Source organism: Moschus berezovskii, chromosome 19 (genome assembly GCF_049115385.1).
Source record: "Moschus berezovskii isolate FMDL1 chromosome 19, NW_MosBer_1.0, whole genome shotgun sequence".
NCBI classification, from domain to species: Eukaryota; Metazoa; Chordata; class Mammalia; order Artiodactyla; family Moschidae; genus Moschus; species Moschus berezovskii.
Window position 1 is genome coordinate 64688664 of NC_142478.1, and position 21807 is coordinate 64710470.

General features: G+C 45.3%; 2 protein-coding genes across 3 annotated transcripts in view; both read right to left on the bottom strand.

The window, feature by feature from the left end:
* Positions 1 to 1020: 1020 nt before the first annotated feature.
* LOC148774896 (2'-5'-oligoadenylate synthase 1-like) lies at positions 1021 to 16309 on the bottom strand. Its single transcript, XM_088827860.1, has 6 exons — positions 16253 to 16309; positions 12531 to 12803; positions 11447 to 11756; positions 9580 to 9773; positions 5915 to 6147; positions 1021 to 5119 (listed from the first exon to the last, which is right to left on the bottom strand). Exons 1-6 carry the CDS (start codon positions 16307 to 16309, stop codon positions 4918 to 4920), a joined length of 1269 nt encoding a protein of 422 aa, XP_088683986.1. The 3' UTR covers positions 1021 to 4917.
* Positions 16310 to 19731: 3422 nt separating this feature from the next.
* Positions 19732 to 21807, bottom strand: part of RPH3A (rabphilin 3A) — a 65530-nt gene continuing 63454 nt past the window's right edge. For both annotated transcript variants that reach the window (XM_088827842.1, XM_055405118.2), the window contains 2 exons: positions 20846 to 20942; positions 19732 to 19862 (listed from right to left, as the gene is read on the bottom strand). In XM_088827842.1, coding sequence (XP_088683968.1) covers positions 19732 to 19862; positions 20846 to 20942 — 228 coding nt within the window. The remainder of the gene's footprint in view (positions 19863 to 20845; positions 20943 to 21807) is intronic.

Sequence of the window (21807 nt, forward strand, 5' to 3'; positions counted from 1 at the left end):
CTTTGCATGTGAAAACCCAGACTCATCTCAGACATGCGTATTTTTTTGTTAAGAATTTTTTACTTGAAGAAAATCTGCAGCAACATCCACACTGGCCTGATTCTTAGCTGGGTTCTCAAGGGAAGCATTGCTGTCTATTATCAGAAACACTGTGGGCCAGGGCATGGGAGGGAGTACCTACCAGGTTGGAGAGATTGGTAATAAACACTCTTTGCTGTGAGTAGGATAGTGACGGTAATTAGAGCCATAATGGCAGATATTATTGAGCACTTCCTATGGAGCAGATCTCAAAAAAAAAAAGAAAGAAAGAAAGATGCACATCTCAGATCTCCAACTGCAGAGGACAGATCTATGCTGCCCTATTGTTAGAAAAATTAAGTTCACACATTTTGCCATAATTCAAACAGGTAAGCCTGATAGGGGTTTTGCCCCTGAATTGAGCCAATTTACTGTTTCCTGTTGCCTGCTTGGTTTAGGCATGACTGCCCCAGGAGAGATATGATGGTCTCTGCTCCACTTTTTAGAGACACCTCATTTTGGTAAGGCTCTCGAACTGTGGGAGACATGCTCAGAAACGAGAACAGAGAGAGAAAGAAGCCCTGAGACAGGACAGCTCCCATGGAGCTGGGAGCCCCGAAGACAGGTAGCACAGCAGACCGCACCCCTGGTAGGGCTGGGGCACCTGACAGGATGCTGAGTGTCCAGGGGGGCTCAGAGAACTCCACCCTCATCTCTCCTGCTTTAATTTCAGTTCCTCCCAGGTTAGTTTCCTCAGCAGGAAGTGGCTCAGAATGGGGACTCAGCTCTGGGCAATCAGGCATTTATGACTTGGATGTTTCAAATTTCATACGAGCATGTCCATCATCCCTTACACACTTTCTTCTCTGTTGCTGAGTCTCATGAATTTGTGGTTGAACCAGCAGTTCTGAAGTGAAGCACCCTCGAGCTTTCTGTCACCTGTGTCTACCAGCTTTGACCAGATTATCAAAGTTCAGCTGACAAATACTTATCAAAAAAAGCTTTGAAAGAAAATGCTTTATTGTTTCTTGTGGTCATACAAGCAATATAATTAAGAAAAGTATAAAGCTCACTCATCATACTATAATCCACATACCCACTGAAAACATTGAGGTCTTCATGAAACCAACATTACAAATGAATTTAAAGGAAACTTACTAAGTACAGTAGTATAAAAATGGATATCTAGGAATAATATGACAAAATATATGTAATAGCAATGCAGGGAAAAACTGTAAAATGTAGTTACAGAGTAATTAAAGAAGAAAATTAATGGAAAGAAGTTCCAAGTTTGTGGACTGGAATTCTCAATATTATGTGGATGTCATTTTCCCTGAACCAATTTATGGAATTTTAATCAAATGCCTCCCTGTATTTTGGGTGAAAATTCACAAACTGAGTATAATATTAACATAGAGATAGAAAGAACCAAGAGAAGACATTAGTTTGGATAGAACAGAGTTTTCTACAAGACACTGAGAATTAATATCAGGCTATCATAATTAGTCAAGGTAGTATTAACTCAAGGACACAAAAACTAACCAATGGAACAACATAGGCTCACACACAGATGACTCCAGACATATGTCTAAGGTGGTTCTGCAGAACAGTGGGAAGGATGGTCCCTTCAGCAAATGCTGCTGGAATATTTGGCATCCACATAGAGGAACTAGTGCTGGACCCCCAACTCACACCCGTTTGTCTGTGTTTTGATATGATGTTCATAAAATCATTGCCAAATCTATGTCATGAAGTTTTCCCCCTGTGTTTTCTTCTAGGAGTTTTACAGTTTCAAGTTTTATGTTCAGGTCTTTCTCTATTTCTATTCTGAGTTGATATTTGTGTATGTTGTAAGAAAAAGGTGTGATTTTATCCTTTTGCATGTGGATATCCAATGTTCCCAGCTTGATTTATTGAAGACACTGTCCTTTCTTCATTGTATATTCTTGACAACCTTGCCAAAGAATAGTTGACTGTGTAAGCAAAGCACTGACAATAAAACAAAAATAGACAAAGGGGAACTAATCCAACTAAAAAGCTTCTGCACAGCAAATTAAAAAAACAAAACAATGAAGTGAAAAGGTAACTGATGAAAAAGAACAGACATAAGTATAGCTGAATCACTTTGCTGTACATTCAAAGTAACACACAATGTGAATGAACTATACTCCAATATTTAAAATGAAAAAAAAATGTATAAAATGAAATAGAGAAAAGGTAATGGAAAGGGAGAAAATGATTGCAAACCACAAATCTGATAAGGGGTTAATTAGCAAAATAATGAGGGCTTTGGCTACAGGACAAATATCCTAATTATATAATGGGCTAAGGATTGCATTTTTATTTCTCTAAAGAAGGTTTACAAATGGTCAACAGGTATATGAAAAGATGCTCATCGTTATTATTATTATTTTGGCCACACTGTGTAGCTTGCCTGATCTTGGTTGCCCAACCAGGGATTGAACCCTGACCCCGACAGTGAGAGCTCCCAGTCCTAACCACTGGACCACCAGGGAATTCCCATACTCAATATTATGAATCATCTGGGAAATGGAAATCAAAATCATAAGACATCGCTTTTACCCGTTAGCACAGCTATTACATGTGTTAAAGGACACTCGTGTTGGTGAGCATGTGGAGGGCCTGGAACTCTTGACCACTCTTGCTGAGAATGCAATTTTGTGCAACGACTATGGAAACAGTATGGCAGTTCCTCAAGAATTAACAATAGTTCTACCATATGATCCATGTGGCTCTTCAACTGAGCAACTATTTAGAGACTGTACTTTATGTATAATTCTGAAACACTCTCAGAAAGCAATACAAGTGGACCACCCACGTGGTAATTACATGTGATTCCAAAGTGTCCTCTCGGCATGAAGAGATACCTGTGCTAAAGATAATGCAGTGGTAACAAAACCCCATCTGGGGTAAAATCCCATGTTCAGAAAGACTCGACATAGACATGAAAATTGAGACAGAAAAGAAAAGATCCCAAATTTTGGAGATACTTTGGGATTCTTCCTCTTCTTAAAAAAATTTCTCACTCTCATGTTTAAATCAATGACCAAGTATGGTCCTCACAGGTCCCTAGAAACAGGAGACACAGCCTGTCATCCTGTGTCCAGGCCACACGGGAACCCCCAGGGTCTTACATGAGGTAGACTGAGTTAGAGGAAAACAAGGCCAAGACCTTTGTGGCCATTTCTCTGGGAAAGGCAGGCGAGGCAGGGAAAGCAGTCTTTGGATGGCAAGTATGTATAATGTAAGAGGCCTGTGGAGAGTAAGGGGTTTCCTGAGTCATCTGGTACCTGGCCCCAGCATGAGTGGGGCAGGGTGGGTTGTGGCTCAGACTGGCTCTGAGTCTGGGCAGTGGAGCAGAGAGGAAATCCTTGACAGGTTTGCATGGGAAAGGCCAACAGGTGAGCTGCTGGCTGTGTCGAGGAAACAGCCAACTCCAGGAGGGCAGTCTCTCCAGGATCAGCACGGCCCAAATGTCAAAGCATCTGAGAACACAAATATAGAAAGGTCTCTGATGCTGGGAAGGATTGGGGGCGGGAGGAGAAGGGGACGACAGAGAATGAGATGGCTGGATGGCATCACCAACTCGATGGACATGAGTTTGAGTATACTCTGGGAGTTGGTGATGGACAGGGAGGCCTGGCGTGCTGTGATTCATGGGGTCGCGGAGAGTCGGACACGACTGAGCGACTGAACTGAGCTGAAACACAGAAGCCCCGGCCAAGGAGCAGGAATGAGGGTTGAGATAGGGTGGGGAGAGGGTGAGATGGTGGCTTCGTCTAGGATCCACCTCGTAGGCAGTGACATTGACTGAGAAGAGGTGATGGCTGAGGATGACCAGGATGGTACCTCGGGTTATCATCACAGCTAGGATTTGCTGCAAAGCCCACACCTACCTTGAGGGTGGTGGCAGAGGTGCTTGTGTGGGTCTGGGTCACTCTAAGGAGCAGATGCCAATGTGAGATTAAATGTGGGAGACTGTTATTTGGGGAAACACCCTGGTGAGAGACAATGATCAGGGATTTTATAGAAGCTGGGAAAGCTGACAGCCATGATCTAATCTGACTCTGGGTGAAGGAAAGAAGGAAGGACAGTTGGCTCTGCAGTCAAGACAAAGTCCAGCAAGGTCGTGGAGAGTCCTTTCGCCAATGTCCCATGTCGTAGCTTCCCCTGACTCTCAGGAATGGGGCTGCCTCAGTGTCTCTGGCACCCGTGGTCATTGTCTGGGAGCTGCAGGTAGGCAGCGTGGCTTTGGTGTCAACGTGGAGATGGACTGTAGAGGGCAGTAGCTGGGACCCCCAGTTGAGTATGTTCCCTCCACTGAGTCTCTGCTAGATTCCTTCTCATGGTCCCCAAATGGGAAACAGAAAAATTCAGTGTATGAAGACACATTGAGAGCAGCGACAAAGAGCAGGCGCTTCACAGCAAGAAGGACCAGGGTTCAACTTCACACTCCCATCTCTCACCTGCCAGGGGACTCTGACTGAGTGGCCAAGTCTCCATGTATTGTTATGAGAATCAGAGTAAAACCCATCTCACAGGGATGCTGGAGGCCTCAAAGGAGGAACAGCAATGTGGAGAAGCCAAAGGCCGTCTTCCGGCCACTTAGGTGACCAGTGACTCATGTGGTAAGAACATCTTGATCTTTTGTGCATCCTTATGGGAGTTTTTCTGGAATGGACTTTTGTAAATGACACATTGGTTTTGGTGCCAAGGCAGGGTGATAATATAAGTTTGTAAGCCTGCTGTCTAACCCAGTGATTCATTCTGGGGCAGACACAGGTATAATTCTACATTTTCTAGTAACCATGTTGAAAGAATCCAAAGACCGAGATGAAATTCCACTTGACTTAAGTAGCATTTCTAGAAGTTGTTATTTCAACGTGCCATCAATATCAGTTCACGTAAGTAATGAGGAGGTGTCACTGGCACGTTCCAGGTGCTCACTGGAGACCCATTTCGATTCTTACAGCACGAGTACCTCAGCCAGACTGTAACCTCCTGTGCCAGGAGCTGCCACCTCTGTGGCTCTTCACCAGCCACATTTCCAGTTGGGTCAGCTGGGTCCAGAATCACAGGCCTGGAAACAACAGAGAGGACAGGTGAGTACATGGGCTGTGTCTGGGGTGTTCAGGGCTCCCGGCAGGGCAAAATGCCAACCTGGGCAGACAGAGTCTGGGGGCAGCTGGAGGGCCTCATGGACACCTCTCCCTGGGTTGTGACCTGGGTGCCCTGCCCAACAGTGGGCACTGAACACGAGGTGAAGGAGGCTTGCATTTGGGCCTTGAGAGACCTGGTTTGAATCTCACCTCTGCTCTTTAGTAGAGGTGTCTCTTTGGGGAGGTCACCTGAATCTCTAATCCTCAGTATCCTCATCTGTGAAATGGGCAGATTTGAAAATCCCTACTTCAAAGGATGTTGTATGAGGATCTAGAGAAGCACTTGACATGCTCCCAACAGTAACTGAAACATAACAAGGGTCCATACATGACAGGTTTAATAACCAAAATTCCACTATTATGAGTGTTTTTGTCTTACAGCAAGCTCTTACTTCCTGGAAGCAATTTTTATGATTGCTATAGCTATTGCTATGTCAGTAAAATTTCAGTTATTTCACTCATTTTCTGTGAAGATTTGAACAAGCTCTTCTTTCTCAAACCTCAGTTAATCTGTGGAATGGTTAGCACAGTGCCAGCCTCACAGGGTTGCAGGTTATTATTTAAATTGCATGGTAAGAGTAAAGCACTCAGCATGGTTGACAATAGCTGATGATCAATAAATGTGGAACCCTTTCTCTTTCTACATTTCCAGGGTTCCACAGCTGTAATCAGGGCTTCATTTATATGGGGATCTAAGCCATGTGAGGATAGATTACCTGGGTTTTTCAAGTTGTCTTTTCAGGCACTGTCTAATAATAGGGTTTTCAAAGCCATAATACTTTTTCCAGTAGATGCAGAGGTCCTGATGCTTCAGGACTAACTCCAAAACAGTTCGAAATCCTTCAGCTGTCCTGAATTTTGTTTTTGAGCCTTCCTGCTCCCAGGCATAAGTAGTCAGCAACTCCAGGGCATACTGTGAGGGGAGTTTTTTTCCATATCTCTTCTTACACTGAGAAGAGGAAAAAAATTAGAAACATAAATTTTTCAGCTCTTGTATGAAAGTTAATGCCAATGCTTCTCAAACTATTCCAGAAAAGGGACAATCAAGAGGTGATTTCAAACTCCTTTTATACCAAAACCAGACAAATACAGCACAAAAAAGAAAATGACAGGCCTGATAATCATAGATGGGAAAATCCTCCACAAAATACTAGCAAAGTAAATTCTCCAACACATTATAAGGTCATACAGTATGATCAAGTTAGATATACTCAAGTGATGCAAGGATGCTTCAGTATCACAGATCAATCAATTGATACAGCTGTATTAAGAAAATAAAGTTGTATTAAGAAAATAAAATTGAAACATGTACATTATCATATTTGAAACGAATCTGACATGGTTGGGGGCTCCCCACCTCAACACTCTGTGGATTTAAGAGGCCGTTCCTTCTGGAAGTGTATAAATTAGCCTGGGATAGAACCTGCATGCTGAATTTTACTAATTAAGAAATGAGAAACCAGAACTATAAAGGTGGCATAGAAATACAAGAAACTATTCTTAAGTAATCTTTTAAAACTTTGAACAGAGTTACAGATTTTACCATTTGTTATAAATTGGTATATATAATTTAACCAGAACCATAAGAAAATTAGTGTTGTGTGAATTCTGAAGCACTTTCAACATGTTGTAGGAATAATGTGGACTTTCTTGAGTTTTACACATTCTTAAGTAAATGGTCTGTATCTCATGCCTTTGTTGGCTTTCTGTGAGCTGTAGTTTCTGGGAAGTAAGCAGATCTCATTCCTGTAACTCTTGTAATCCAGTCATTCGTGTGCCTCCTTCATGAGGATTCAGTACGGCTGTGGTGCTGTTATCCCTCTGATAGGAACTCTAACTCGGTGTAAAGCCCCAAAGGTCTGTTACTTATTTTTATTTTATATTGTACTATATTTTATTTACAGTGTTGTGTTTGTTTCAGCTGTATAGCAAAGTGATACAGTCATATATATACATATATGAATTAACAAAAGCAGTTCCCGTCTTTTGATGGGATGCTCATGGTTTATAATATAAATGGCATTATTTTGAGAGAGGGATAACTTAGGTATGGCATTGGGTTTTTTTTCTTTTTGCTGCTTGAGGCAGTTGTGAAATAACTTAATGTAGCTTTTTACACCTGTGTATTCTATAGTATTTTTTCATTTGGTGAAATTTTAACTGCTAATGGTTTTGGCATTGTGCTTTGTACCATTTATTAAATAAAAATTTAAGAAAACACTTGGATAAGACAATACGTAAAATAAAAAAATAAAAACACTAGACTAAGAATTGAAAAGAAAAGAAAGGATAAAAAGCATATGACCATTTTCCCAGATACAGAAAAAACATTTGAGAATATTCAATAGCCGTATGTGATACAGACTCTTTCCAAGGTGGGTATGGAGAGAACATAATTCAATAGGAGCTGTATATGACTAATGCACGGCTAATATCACACTCAGTGGTGAAGGCTGAAAGCTTTCCCTTTAAGACCGGGAACAAGACATATATGCCCTCTCTCCCCACATTTATCCAATATAGTATTAGAAGTCTGTCCATAGCAATCAGGCAGGAAAAAGAAACAAAACATATCCAGAGGAAAAAGGAGGATGTTATACTACTGCTATTTGCAGATGATATTATACATAGAAAACCCCAAAGACACCACCAAAAAACTTAAGACAACCACAAACTGAATGCAGGAATATTTTAGGATACAAAAATAATACATGGAAATCTGCTGTACCTCTATACATGAATAACAGACTATTGGAATGAGAAATTTAAAAACAATCCCATTTATAATTGCATCAAAAAGAATTTTAAAAACTAGGAATAAATTTAACCATAGAGGCGAAAGACTTGTACCCTGCAGAGTATAAGACTTTGATGAGAGAAACTAACGATGACAAAAATAAATGAAGAGATATAGTGATGATGGATTTGAGGAATTAATGTTAAAATGTGCAAATCACCCAAACAAACCATATGCACATCATGGAATGTGGTTTAGTGTTGCTGTGCTGTGTTACTCTTCACAAGTGAGAAAATGGGAAGCACAAGAGGTTACTTCATTTGCCCAAATTCAGACAGTCAGGAAGTGAACAAAAGAGTGTGTGTTGGGAGGTGGGGAGTAGGGGGTTCAGTTCAGTTCAGTCGCTCAGTCGTGTCCGACTCTTTGCGACCCCATGAATCACAGCACGCCAGGCCTCCCTGTCCATCACCAACTCCCGGAGTTCACTCAAACTCATGTCCACAGAGTCGGTGATGCCATCCAGCCATCTCATTCTCTGTCGTCCCCGTTTCCTCCCGTCCCCAATCCTTCCCAGCATCAGAGTCTTTTCCAGTGAGACAACTCGTCGCATGAGGTGGCCAAAGTACTGGAGTTTCAGCTTTAGCATCAGTCCTTCCAAGAACACCCAGGATTGATCTCCTTTAGAATGGACTGGTTGGATCTCCTTGCAGTCCAAGGGACTCTCAAGATTAGCACTCATTAATTCATTGAATAATGACCCACCGAGCACCTATTATGTGCCAGGCACTATTCTAGGCTCTGTGGCAACAGCAGTGAATAAAATATACAATATGATATTGTATATTTATATAATATATATAAATAAAATATACAAATCCCTTCTTTTGTGGACATTTTTAGTGGGGAGATAGACAATAAACAAACAAATAAGCTCATGCAAAGGCCCTGAGGCTGGAGAAGAGTTTCCTCGTTGGAGAACTAATGAAGAGGAGAGAACAGCCTGGGAGTGGTGGTGAGGGGGCAGAGAGAGGGTTTCAGAGAGGGTGAGGGCAGATCCTGTGAGCCTCCCAAGATTACGGTGGGGGGAGGGTATGGGGGTCAGTGGAAGTGACCGAGACGGTAGCAGTTGATGATAATGGGTTTATTTTAGATACAGGACCAAGCCACTTGCAGACTGGTAGGATGGGTGTGTGTGTGCGTATGTGTATGAAAAAGATAAAGAAAGACCCATGGTTCTGCCCAACGTAGCTGGAAGGATGGAGCTCTCATTTCGTGATATGGGAAGACTAGGAAGAATGAGATGTCCACTGGCACCTGTCCCAGGCCCTGCCTTTTTTTCTCCCTAACCTTCCCCCTCCCTACAACCTCTACTCCTCCACCTTCTTCCTTTCACCCTTTCCTTCTTGTTTCCTGCCCTCTCCCCTCCTGCATGCCCTTCCGTCCTCTCCATTCATCTCCGTCCATCTCCCTCCTGCCTCCCGCATCCTTTCTGATTCCTCCCTTCCTCCTTCCTCTCCTCCTTCTCCTCCCCACACCTCTCCCTGCTCCTTCCCTCCCCCCACGCCATCCCTCCCTCCCTCCTCTCCCACCCTCACTCTCTCCCGTCCCCTCCTCCTCGTCCTCGGCTCTCTGCCCAGATGGGACCGGCCATCCCATCGGGTACCAGTGCTTCAGCAGGCGGATGAGGCTCTTCAGCTTGGCTGGACGCTCCTTCAGGAAGGCTCGCTGCAGCTCCGTGAAGCAAGGGGGGAACTCGCCCACTCTCCTCAGGTTCTCGCACTCTTGGATGAGCTGGACGTAGATTTGAGGGTCAGGTTTGTAATCTTCAGTCACCTGACCTATGGAGGAGGCATCCAGAACTTTAAGGCATCAGCTCTTCTCTTCTCTAGACAACAAGCTCACTGGCCATGGGGGACAGTGAGGAGGTCAGCAGACCCAGAGCCAGGAGGCCTGAGGTCCATCCCCGGTCCTCCCTTCTCCCGTCTCCACCGCCGTCACCCATCGTCTCTCACCTGGGCTCAGCAGAGGTGGCGGCATCCTCCTCCCTGGATCCTCCACAGCCCATACAAAGGCCTTTAAACCTGATCCTTCCACTTCTTGCTTCCCAGGACCTCTGGATAAAATCCTAAGTCCTCACAGTGGCCCACGCAGATGGTGAGACCTATCTCCTCCTTCGTCTTACCCCTGCCTCGATCCCCCTGCCACTGACTCCCCTGGTTGCTTCACTTCTTCAAATATGCCAAGTCATTCCTATCTTGCACCTGCTGTTTCCCCCTCTGGAACCCCCAGATCTTTGAGTGCTTGGCTTCTTCTCATCCCTCAGGCCTCAGGTCAAAGGTCACCTCCCTTGTTGCCCTGTCTGTGGAAGTCCTCTGATCCCCACCTCTCTCTTTTGGATCCCCATATTCAGTTTTTGTCAGAGCGAGTTATCATCTCATGCCTGGTGTTCATATTGTCAGGCTCCAGGAGAGAGGTTCCCTGTCTGTCTCATTTAGGCCATGGAAAATGCCTTGCACCTCCAAGGTACACAGTGGAAACTGAGCCTCAGAGATGTATTGCTCCCTGTCATAGGATCCTGCAGATTGTCGATAGATGCCAACACTCAGCATAAGTTTGCTGAGGTTCCTCGTGCTTTGAAAAATAGATGAAATTAACATTTTGAGTTTACATTAGATCTATGCTGCTTCATTTTGGGGGATGGGATTTATCTATTCTTGGGCTTCCCTGGTGGTTCAGATGGTAAAGAATCTGCCTACAGTGCAGGAGACCCAGGTTCTGTCCCTGGGTGAGGAAGATCCTCTGGAGAAAGGAACGGCAATCCAGACCAGTATCCTTGCCTGGTGAATCTCAAGGACAGAGGAGCCTGGCGGGCTACAGTCCATGGGGTTACAAAGAGTTGGACACAGCTGAGCGACTAAAACTTTCACTTATCTATTAATATTTTATTGAAGTTAATTTATTTACAATAATGTGTTGGTTTCAGGTATCCAGCAATATGATTCCGTTATAAATAGATAAGATATACTATAAGATACCAAACATAGTTCCCTATTTAAAGTGAAGTCACTCAGTCATGTTCGACTGTCTGTGACACCATGGACTCTAGCCTACCAGGCAACTCCATCCATGGATTTTCCAGGCAAGGATACTGGAGTGGGTTGCCATGTCCTTTTCCAATAGTTCCCTGTGCTATTCAGTAAATCCTTGTTGGTGATCTGTTTTATGTGTAGCTTCCTCATTTTTAGTAAGGTAAGATTCACATACTTTGGCATAAGTAGAACTAGTAATCCTAGCTGTAAGAAACATCTTACCCTGAATTTGTACCAATTTGCTGTTTAATATTGCCATGGTGGCTGAGTATGACCCTAATTATCTTGCTCTGAGAGAGATAATAAGATCTCCTCTCCATGTTGACAGGATGTTTTAAAAGGCTCTTGAACTGAGGGAGATTTCTGCTTAAAACCATGAAAAAAAAGAAAAAATCCGTGACATAGGACACAGACTGAAATACCTTGTGACTGGGAGTGCTTAGCCAGGGCATCAAAGGCGGGCAGGACATCAAACTTTACCGCCTGGCAGAACAAGGGGGACCTGAGCACGAAGCTGAGAGCACACGACTTCCTCTTTCGCCGCTTCTGGACCTCAAACTCCACTTCAAATATTCCCTCTTTTTGACAGGCTTCCAACTGTCTCCTAATTTCCTTGATGAATCTTACTTGGTGCTTGAAGTTCTCCTGAAAACTTGTGAGATTGGTGAGGAAGACGACAAGGTCAGCATCTGAGAGGTCCTTGAGGGTCGTGCCTTTGCCCGAGAAGCTGCCCTAAAACAGGTGACGAGAATGAGAACTGACATTCATCTTTGAGAAGAGCCTCCCTAAATAAAATGCTGAGAACAATCACTAACATTTTGAGTGCTAGCCACTGCTCTGCAGGCATCAGAGGCTATGACTCCTAGAATGCTCATAAGAACTCTGAGATCTAGCTACTGTTATTATCTGTTGTCATCTTCCGGATGGCGAAACAGATGCTGAGAGAGATCATCAGTCCAGTCACACAGCTAGTAGGTGACAGAGATGCAGTTCACATCCTGGTTGTCTTTTTCTAAAGTCTGTGTTCTTTATGTCTTGTAATTTATGACCTTATATGATTAACACTGTAAACTGGCCAATGGCTGACTTCACTTGATCTAAAGCCTGAAAATTCTGGATAAGGAAACTGAGGCACAGAGAGGTTAAGTGACTTGCCCAAGATTTCACAGCCAGCAGGTGCTATCTGCTTTCAAAACGTATACTCAACCAGCTCGTGACTCTGCAGAAATGGTGAGACCCCAGCCTGGTCAAGATTAGTGAACTGTAGGATTCAGATTGCCTAGATTTGTGACCTAGGTTTATACACTTCCCAGGGCATTTGTTAAAAACTTACAGATGGATGCCCTCTTCCCAGAAGCTATTTTCACAAGTGTGGTTATAGTTCTGGCATGGATAAATCAGAAAGCACCAGCCCTAGAGACCTCAGCCTCTTGCTCTCTGTCTGTATGTGTGGAAATGCTTGCTCACCAGCCCCCCTTCTCCCCAGCCAGGCAGTTCTGGACTCACCTTCACAACTTTGGACACCCGGACAGGGTGGGTGGCCTCTCGGAAGCACGTCTCCTTCAGGAAAGTGCAGATGATGTCAATGGCTTCGTTGACCTGCCTTCGGAACTCCTTGTGTGGCAGGAGGTGGTCTTCGATGAACTCGTCCAGTTTGTTGGCTTGGGTTTTTCTGAGTTTCTTCCTGATGCTCAGGCAGGAGTGGGCAGGAGAACCACTGGAGGGAGGCAGAACTGGTAGCCTAAACCTATTAGCTGCTGTCTTCTCTGATGCCTGGGACTAGGCTACCATGAGTTTCATTTCCTTGAAAAGGCGGAGCCTTGCCAGAATCCGGGCTATCATCACTTTTCTTTTTCAGAAGGGAGGAGCCATACCCTTGTTCTTTGCATTGAAGAAATTAAGTGTCTGTTTGATCCTGACCTTTGTCTCCCACCTCTTTCTCTTGTTTTCTGAGACTTTTTGTTTTTAACCAGCCCCCTAGACAGCACTCCCCAACCTTTTTGGCACCAGGGACTGGTTTCTTGGAAGAAGATATATGAATTCTGGCAGGGGGTTCAGGCAGTAATGTGAGTGATGGGGAGCCCCAGTGAAGCTTTGCTTGCTCGCCAGCCAATTGCTTCCTGCTGTGTGGCCTGGTTGGGACCCCTGCCCTAGAGCATTAGGCCTTTCTTGAGACTATTCTGAAAATGTTGCTTTTTTAACCCAGGTTAGTACCTCACCCAAGAGAAATTATAAGTAAAAACATTTTGGGAGATTTCCTTTGTCTGTTTTGGTTGCCTACCAAACTGTTTTATAGTCTCCTATGATCTTTACAGCACTACCTGCATATTTCAAAAAGAAAAATACCAGGAAAATAAGAGAGCGTAAAGACCATCTAGGATCCCAAACCTCAAGAACTACATCTATAAGCATTCTGGTGTAGATATTTTCAGATATATATATATATTTTCCCCCATAGGTTAATGGACAACCGTGTGTCTCTTTTTTCTAGATGACGTTGTCCTGTACTTCCCCCCACCCCACCTTTTGATTAATAGACTTTATTTCCTAAAGAAGCTTCAGGTTTACAGAAAAATTGAGTATAAGTACAGAGTTCACTCGGAGAAGGCAATGGCAAGCCACTCCAGTACTCTTGCCTAGAAAATCGCATGGACAGAGGAGCCTGGTGGGCTGCAGTCCATGGGGTTGCTACTAGTCGGACACGACTGAGCGACTTCACTTTCACTTTTCACTTGCACACATTGGAGAAGGAAGGAAATGGCAGCCCACTCCAGTGTTCTTGCCTGGAGAATCCCAGGGGCGGCGGAGCCTGGTCGGCTGCCATCTATGGGGTCGCACAGAGTCAGACACGACTGAAGCGACTTAGCAGCAGCAGCAGCAGCAGCAGCAACAGAGTTCACTTGAAGCTGAAACTCCAATATTTTGGCCACCTGATGAGAAGAGCTGACTCATTTGAAAAGCTGACTCATTTCCCTGATGTTGGGAAAGATTGAAGGCGGGAAGAGAAGGGGACGACAGAGGGTGAGATGGTTAGATGGCATCACCAACTCAATGGACATGAGTTTGGGTAAACTCCAGGAGTTGGTGATGGACAGGGAGGCCTGGTGTGCTGCGGTTCATGGGGTCGCAAAGAGCTGGACACGACTGAGCGACTGAACTGAACTTTTCAGAGCAGAGTTCACTTATGTCCCCATCATTTCCCCTATTTTTGACTTTGGTGTGGTAAGATGAACTGATGTTGACATGTTATTATTAAACAAAGCTCAAAGTTCACTCTATGGTTCACTCTATGTTGTACATTTTATGACTTTGCCAAAATCATAATGTCTTATCTCCACCAATTATGAAATCACCCCAGAATGTTTTCACCTCTTGCTCCACCAGCTCATCTCTCCCTGAGTTTAGATGTTTCTCCTCTTCTAACATATGCATTCAGTGCTAAAAGTTTTCCTCGAAGTGCTGCTTTCATCGCATCTCAAGATTCTAATTGGTTTTTTCTCTTTTCCTTGAGTGCAAAATAATTTTTCCACGCCTCTCAGATTTTCGGACCCACATGTTAGTTAATCTCCAAAGATGCTGGAATTCTCCAAGTGTCTTTCTTTTCCTCATTTCTTGTTTAATTCTATACTTTATGCTGTCTATTCTTTTGAATCTGTTAAGGTGCATCCTGTGGGCCCAACAGTGGTCTTTCTTGTTGAATGTCCCATGCGAGCTTGAGAAACGTGTATTTGGCTGTTGGGTGAAGCTGTCTGTAAGTGCCAATTAGCTACTTTTCTGAATCACCCTTGTCTTAACCAGCTCATCAATTAACTGACACTCCCCACTTCTTCTGTGTAATATATTGACATGCCTAAGGTATTTGGAACCATAAAGGGGATGGGTATCCGTCTATGTGACACTCTACACATCCATTTGGAATATATGTTTATCAGAGATTCTGTTTGCCCCCAAATGACTTTTGAGCAATCATACATATTAATGAAATATATACTTTTGACAAAGTATATGCAAACAGATGCTTGTTGTTGTTAAGTCGCTGAGTCGTGTCTGACCCTTTGCGACCCCAGGGACTGCAGCACCCCAGGCTTCCCTGTCCTTCGCCATGTCCCAGAGTTTGCTCCAACTGACATCCATTGAGTCGGTGATGTCCCTAGAACAAAAGAGACCTTTCCTTAGAAAACCAGCACTGAATTCTTTGGCAAGATGCAATAAAGCCAAGTTCCCTAAAACATTGCATAGAGTTAAGTATGAGTGAGGCAACTGTGAAAAAACTGAAGGCATAATTGGGAAAATCCGGAATTAGGCCCGTATGCCTTTGCAAGTGGCTTTATGTTCTTGTTTCCTCTAAAGAAACAGGCACAGGAAACCATAGGTGGCTCGTTCTCGTGTGTTTTATGTGAGACAGATAATACAGGATTTCAGTCAGGGTGTCTGCCTTCAATGATGTGGTCTAGGCCTTCTTTGAATGACTGGGAAATGAAGGCACATTTGTGGGCCTGGGGACCCAAGTGAGAGAATCAGGACACTCTGATGTCCTGCCTACAGAATTGAAGACCCACAGGAGGAAGAGACTTGCTCAAGCTCAAGAAGCAAATTTGGGCCAGAGTCAAGCAAAATATTATACTGGTTACATGCATGGACAGCCATTTCTGTTTCCACGGTGCTTGGATTATTATGATTAATTAACCTTATCAGGCAAGGCCCCTGATAAGTCTGATTGAGCTGAGGTGGGGCCAGCCCAGGGGGTTTCAGAGCCCTGGGTGTTTAACCCACTTGGCTTGTGCCCAGCTTTCACCAGGAGCCACCAGCCCCTTGACCTTCACCTTTGTCAACCCAGAGGGGAGACCAGACCTTGACAACTTGGTCTCACCTATTTGAGGTCTTTATTATTGTCCCCATTTTCCAGATGAGGAAACTGAGGCTCAGAGACTTCAGGTTCCACAGCTAGGAAGTGATAGTCAGGATCTCAGTGTCACACTGAGAGAATTAAATAGCGGGTGTGCTTTCCTGGTCAGGTGATTTTCAGGACACAGCATCCCCTCTTATGATATATTTGGTTTCAGTGGGGAAAAAGAAAATTAGCCAAGTTAGGTGTACTGATATATATGAAAACTTTCCTCATGTATATTCATCTCAGCCCGTTAAGCGTGTCCCCATGCCCGGGTAAGGAGATGAACCATTTTAGAGGTGGAAATTAGGCTTCTTCTTTTCTGCTGCTCAGGACTGACCGATGGTGGATGCTGGGTGTAGACTGCAGGGTTGAGCAGGACACAGATGCTGCTCATAGGTTCTGTGGGAAGTGAGTCAGTTCAGTCAGTCATGTCTGACTCTTCGCGACCCCATGGACTGCAGCACGCCAGGCTTCCCTGTCCATCAGGGAAGTGGAGCTCGCTCAAACTCACGTCCATTGAGTCGGTGATGCCATCCAACCGTCTCGTCCTCTGTCGTCCCCTCTCCTCCCGCCTCCACTCTTTCTCAGCGGTAGCGTCTAGTGCTGCCCCATCAGCAGGGGAAGGCGAGTGGTGACTTGGGTCTCCTGCCACTCCCGAGAGAGCTCTGGGGCACTCTCTCCACCTGGTGGCAGCTGACGGGATTGGAGGCAAAATGATGGACGTTTAGGGCAGAGGTCTGCAAAGTCACGATGGAGGTGGGGAGACCAAGCCATCAACCAGGAAATGTTTTCAAATATACCTCCAGTCCCCAGGGTGTAGCAGAATCTGAAGGGAGCAGAGAAGGTGGCAGGGCAAACACGGTAGTTTGAAAAAAAAAAAAAAGAATCTCCTCAGGTGATTCTAATATTCCAGCTTTTGTCCCCAACCTTGAAAACCACCCTTTTGGGGATGAGAAAAGGAAACTGCCTCAAACTTGGCATGGAAGAAAAGTTTCCCTTGGATGCAATTGTCAGTTCCTTCTGAGAGGTAACCAACCTTCCTGATGAGTTGCTTAAGCACTTTTGGTGTAAACTGAAAAATTTCACTAGCAGGGAGTTTCCAAATCCTTCTGAAAGTTTACTTACTAGCTCACATTCAGGACCATTGAGAATCTCAAGTGAGGGATCCTCTCTGAAAAGGCTCACCGCAGGATGGAAAGTGCTAGAATACCAAGGAGGTGTTTGGTGAGTTGCCTTTTTGGATTGGTGCGTTAAGAGCAGTGCACACGGAACGGAGTCCACTGATCTAGCTCCTTTCCTGGCATTGCAGCCATGAGACGTTGGGTGTGCCATTCCCTTCTCCGGACTTTGGGTTATTCATCTGTCAGAAAAGCGAGATGACTGAACTAGACCCTGACTCAACTCTATGGTCTCTTTCAGCCTCGACATTATCTGATCTTACAACCACTGGGGGTTTTTCCCCAAGGCTGGGCTAGGCAGGAGAAGAGAAGGATGTCCCCTTCTTATTGAGTGGACACCAGCAAAAAGCATTCTTCCAGGAGGGTGTGAGCTCAGCTAAGTTGGCTGGAGCCTACCTTTCCAAGATGAAATCCACCAGAAAGCACACTTCATAGGCTCGGGGACCACATCTGCCTTGTTCACTGTTGTAACCCCAGTGGCTGCAACACAGTAGATGCTCATTAAATACTGACTATCTGAGTAGGCATCATGCATGTCGGCAGGAAGAGAAAGCTTCCAAAAACCAGAGAGGACAAAAACCCAGGCCACCGGTTTTCCATTATATTCCTACTTTATTTTTGGCTACATCATCACAAAGAAAGGCGATGGGTAGTTCTGCATGCACCAGAGGGTGTGTGTGTGTGTGTGTGTTCGTTCTAGGCAGGGAGGTGCTTACATATGTCAGGGAGGGGGCGCGCCTGGACCGAGGCACTGTGTGCTAGCCGCATGCTGAGTCCAGCGCCAATACCAGCGTTAGGCCTGGGCGACACAGCCAGCATGCTTTCTCCTAAGGGCAAACCGTGAGAAGGAGGTGGGCTGAGAATGGGCACCAAGGGGGCCCCTGGGGAAAGAGAGGGTCAGCAGGGAAGATGGCAGCCAGGAAGCTGCTGGCCATTGTAGAGAAGGCGAGGTGCCTGGCATCTAGAAAATGGTTATTCAAGGCAAGAAATCAATGCCTTCCAATGACTTGTCGAGGGAGCTGGGGGTGGAAGGCCCTGAAATGGAAGGTTAATAGGTGTGCGTTTGGAGACAGTGAGAGTTTTAGTGTCCATCTGGCTACTTCTGTAGATAATGGTGGGGTTTTGGAGAGAACGGGGTGATTTTCATGGAGGAAGACTTACTGGAAATTGGAGAAAAAAGTCGAACCTTTCTCGTAGGGCACTGGAGATGACCTGAACTCAAATCTTATAAAGTTTGGCCTCATTGCCTTTTCCTCCTCTAAAACAACTAAAAAAATTTTTAGAAAGACTGAACAATCCAGGATGGAACAAAAGCCTTTGGTGTCAGTATCTGTCACTTTCTAGCGTTTTATGTGAACGATGGTGTTTTATTCTCCCAACACCATGAACAGGGTGCAAGAGATAAAGAGACGACAGAGAGACCAGAGATGATTCTGAGTTAGAGGCAGGATACAAGAGAGTCAGAGAGAGAGAGGGAGTGAGGGGAGCGGGCCATGTGTTCACTTAACTCAGCGCAAAGGGAAGAGACTGGGGGCTTCTATGGAGAGGCCCCCTGGAAACCAGGGCTCTGGTTTGAACACCTTCTGCGCCCACTTGGGGAGGTCAGGGGCTGAGAAAGGCCCTCTGAGCGGAGGATCTACACAGCTTGCTGGATGCTGCCATGCACCCAGGGCAGTGCTAGCGAGCGGCCCAAGGTCCAAGTACACCCGGCTCTGCCAAGGGGAGAAGTGGTTACAGAAGCAGGGACCTACGTGGTTGTTCAGGATTTTGCCGGTTTCTCAGCATTTGCTCGTTAGGCTGGTGAGAGGAGGCGAGGAGGTGAGCCTGTGTTAACATACACGTTTTTGCTTTTGCTATTCTATCCCCTCAGAGAAGGGGAAAGAAGAAGGGGCGAGAGGTGGGGGCGGAGAGAAGAGATAAGGGGGTGAGGAAGAAAAAGATGAACGTGGCCTCGGGCGAAAGGAAGAAGTGGGAGAGGGGTGGTACAGAATGGGGCTAGTTTCTGCTAGGAAGCAAATAGGGAACATCCTGAAAGCAGGGGCTACCCAGTCCCTTGGGGTACTCTGCTTGGTCATTTCTTGATGCATCTAGAGCCGGGAAGTGTGTTCCTAGTCACTGGAGCGTTTAAACACAGGAGTCTGTTTTGTGGCAATTGAGTGCATGATGTGAAGAGGTGGCGGGGAGCTGGGATGCTCCATTTCTGTCCCAGGGCTCATCCTCATGACCTTGTCTGGCTCTGCTGACAGCTGAGGGTATAGGCGGATGGATGTTAGGTGTGTCCAAGGCCAGGAGCGTCTAAAAACAGTCCTAAATGATGAAGAGCCTCTGTAATTCACCCGGGCTGAGAGGTTGTTAAATGAATAACCTCCTTGTGAAACTCTCCCCATCCCTACGGCTCCATCCTGGAGGGATCTGAGACAGGCTGGATTCAGAGCCCGCATCGCAGCATCGCGGAGAGCAGAGGTTATTGGTGGCAATGTCCGCGGTGCAGGGGAGACCTCAAAGGCAGGCTCCAGGAGGGATGGGTGGGGAAGGTGTCGAGAAGAGAGATCAGAATGCAATGGGCAGCTGGGGCAGGCTGGGGGTGGGGGTGAGGGGCACAAGGTCGGGGCATGGACCTGGGGACCTGGGCGCCATCCTAATCGCTCGACACGTGGTTCTCGTTCTGTAGCTGGTGCCAGCGTTCGATCTTCTTGTCCTTGTTTTTCAGACACTCGTACCAGTGTTTTAAGCGTTCTCCCTTGGCCGAGATCCCCAGTTGGCAGCCTCCTGGAGGACAAGAGGGGAAGACAGGGGCAGGTGGTGGGAGTAGAGGGACGCACAGGAATCGCATTCTAGACCCAAATGTCTAGTTGGGGGAAAACCTGCCACCAAGCAGTGACCACCCACCCAGCCAGCCACTTGGGATCCATCCTTTCTCCTGGAAGTTGTGGTTGTGACGTTATTATTACCACTGGTTTTCTTTGTCTACAGACTCCCTGCTTAAGAACCTGCCATGGCTCCCTACTGTGGCATCAAGTTGTAACTACACTGTCTATTTTTCAAGACCTTCTTTATTTTTTTTAAGTCTTTATTGAATATGTTATAATATTGCTCCTGTTTTATGTTTTTGGCATGTGGGATCCTAGCTCCCCGACCAGGGATCACACCCACATTCTCTTCATTGGGAGGTGAATCCAGAGAATTCTTAATCTCTGGACCACCAGGAAAGCCCCTAAAGACCTTTTTAAAATCACCACTCTGCTCACTGAAATTCTCTCTCACTACTTCTGGGGACTCAGCATGCGTTTCCGAGGAGTCAGTTTCATCACCCTGCTCAATCCCGCCTGCACTCCTTTGCTGGAGCTGTATCCATCGTCTGGAATTCCCTCCCTGCTCCACAGGTAATGATGGTGCTTCCTCATTATTTGGAGGGGGACTGGGAACAATAGAGCCTTCATCCTGCACTTGCCAATAGACTAAGGAGACGTCCTTTGCACCCTATTTTCTGCAGAGGCCACACATTCCTCTCCTCTGCAATTGTTTATTCCACTGGAGGTGATTTGTTCAGCAAATAACCAATCATGATCCAATCTTCCCAGCTTTGTAACCCAAATTGGACCCAGATGAGGACCCTGGGTCCTGACTTTGCATTTGGACAAAGTAGTTGCCAGAGTAAAGCAGGGTCCTCAAACCTCTGTATCCCTGGGTAAGGCTCTCTTCTCCTGGGAGGAGAGAGGATAGTGTTTTACCCGGGAGCTGGGAACACTCACCAATGTAATCATTGGACTTGCCGATGTCATAGTCCCAGACTGAGATGTCCAGCGACTTCTTTGCCAGGTCACTGTGTTTGATGTCGTAGAAAAATTCCTAGACACAGCAGAGGAAGGTGTGTGAGTGACAGGGTTCTCTGAGCCTTCAGCATCAGGAGCTAAGAGGCTGAGTCCAAGGGGTGCATGGACCAAGGGGAGGCCCTTGTATTGGTTATTTGGAATCAAGGGGGTCTTTACCCCAGGCCTGATAATCCCCTTTCAACAAACACTCTGTATAGCAAAGCCTCCCAGGCCCTATAATTCTCTTTTCAATGACTCTGCTTGATGTTGGGAAGACTGGTGGGGTTTTTCTAAGAAGGCTGATTCTGGTCACGTTTCCTTGAAGGTAGACAGACATGAACTCAATCCTTACATTCCAATAGCTTCTGAAGTGGTTTTCCTCCCTCTTCATCATTCAGAGATTAAAGGTGGTTGAGGTTTAGGTGTTTATGTTTTCAGATAACCTGATTTTTTCAATAACTCTTCTGCCCAATCATAAAATTCACTCATGTTCACTTTTAAAACAAACATGGAGGCAACCCCGGCCCCCCTACAAAAACCCAAAACCAAACTTGTAATCTATCTATCTACCCAAGAATGACCTCAGTCAACGTTTCCCATGTGTGACCATATTGGTATATGTCTTAAAAAAACAATGTGAATATTAATTTGAATTTTATATCATATGAAATATTCAAATATTAAATTATAGAAATACAATATGAATATACTGTACTGTGGTTTCCTTTTTTCATTTTATAACAGATGGTAAAAACCAATTTTGCATGTTAGCAGTTTTTTCTACGTCACCACTTTATTTGTTAAGAATTTTTTTTCTAAATCACCACTTTAATGGCTTCATCTACCAGCTGCGTGGCTGGTCCATAACCTAGTGCCCAAGAGTTGACGATTTAGGTTCCTGA

Bases quoted from the DNA above. Each gene is read 5' to 3' on its own strand.
- LOC148774896 (XM_088827860.1), bottom strand. From the start codon at position 16,309: ATGAGCAGCATCTGTGTCCTGCTCAACCCTGCAGTCTACACCCAGCAT. The intron at 12,804-16,252 runs GTCAGTCCTGAG...ATGGTAGCCTAG, and splicing joins ACACCCAGCATCCACCATCG to TCCCAGGCATCAGAGAAGAC. The intron at 6,148-9,579 runs GTCCCATCTGGG...TCCTCTTCTCAG, and splicing joins GGTACCCGATGGGATGGCCG to TGTAAGAAGAGATATGGAAA.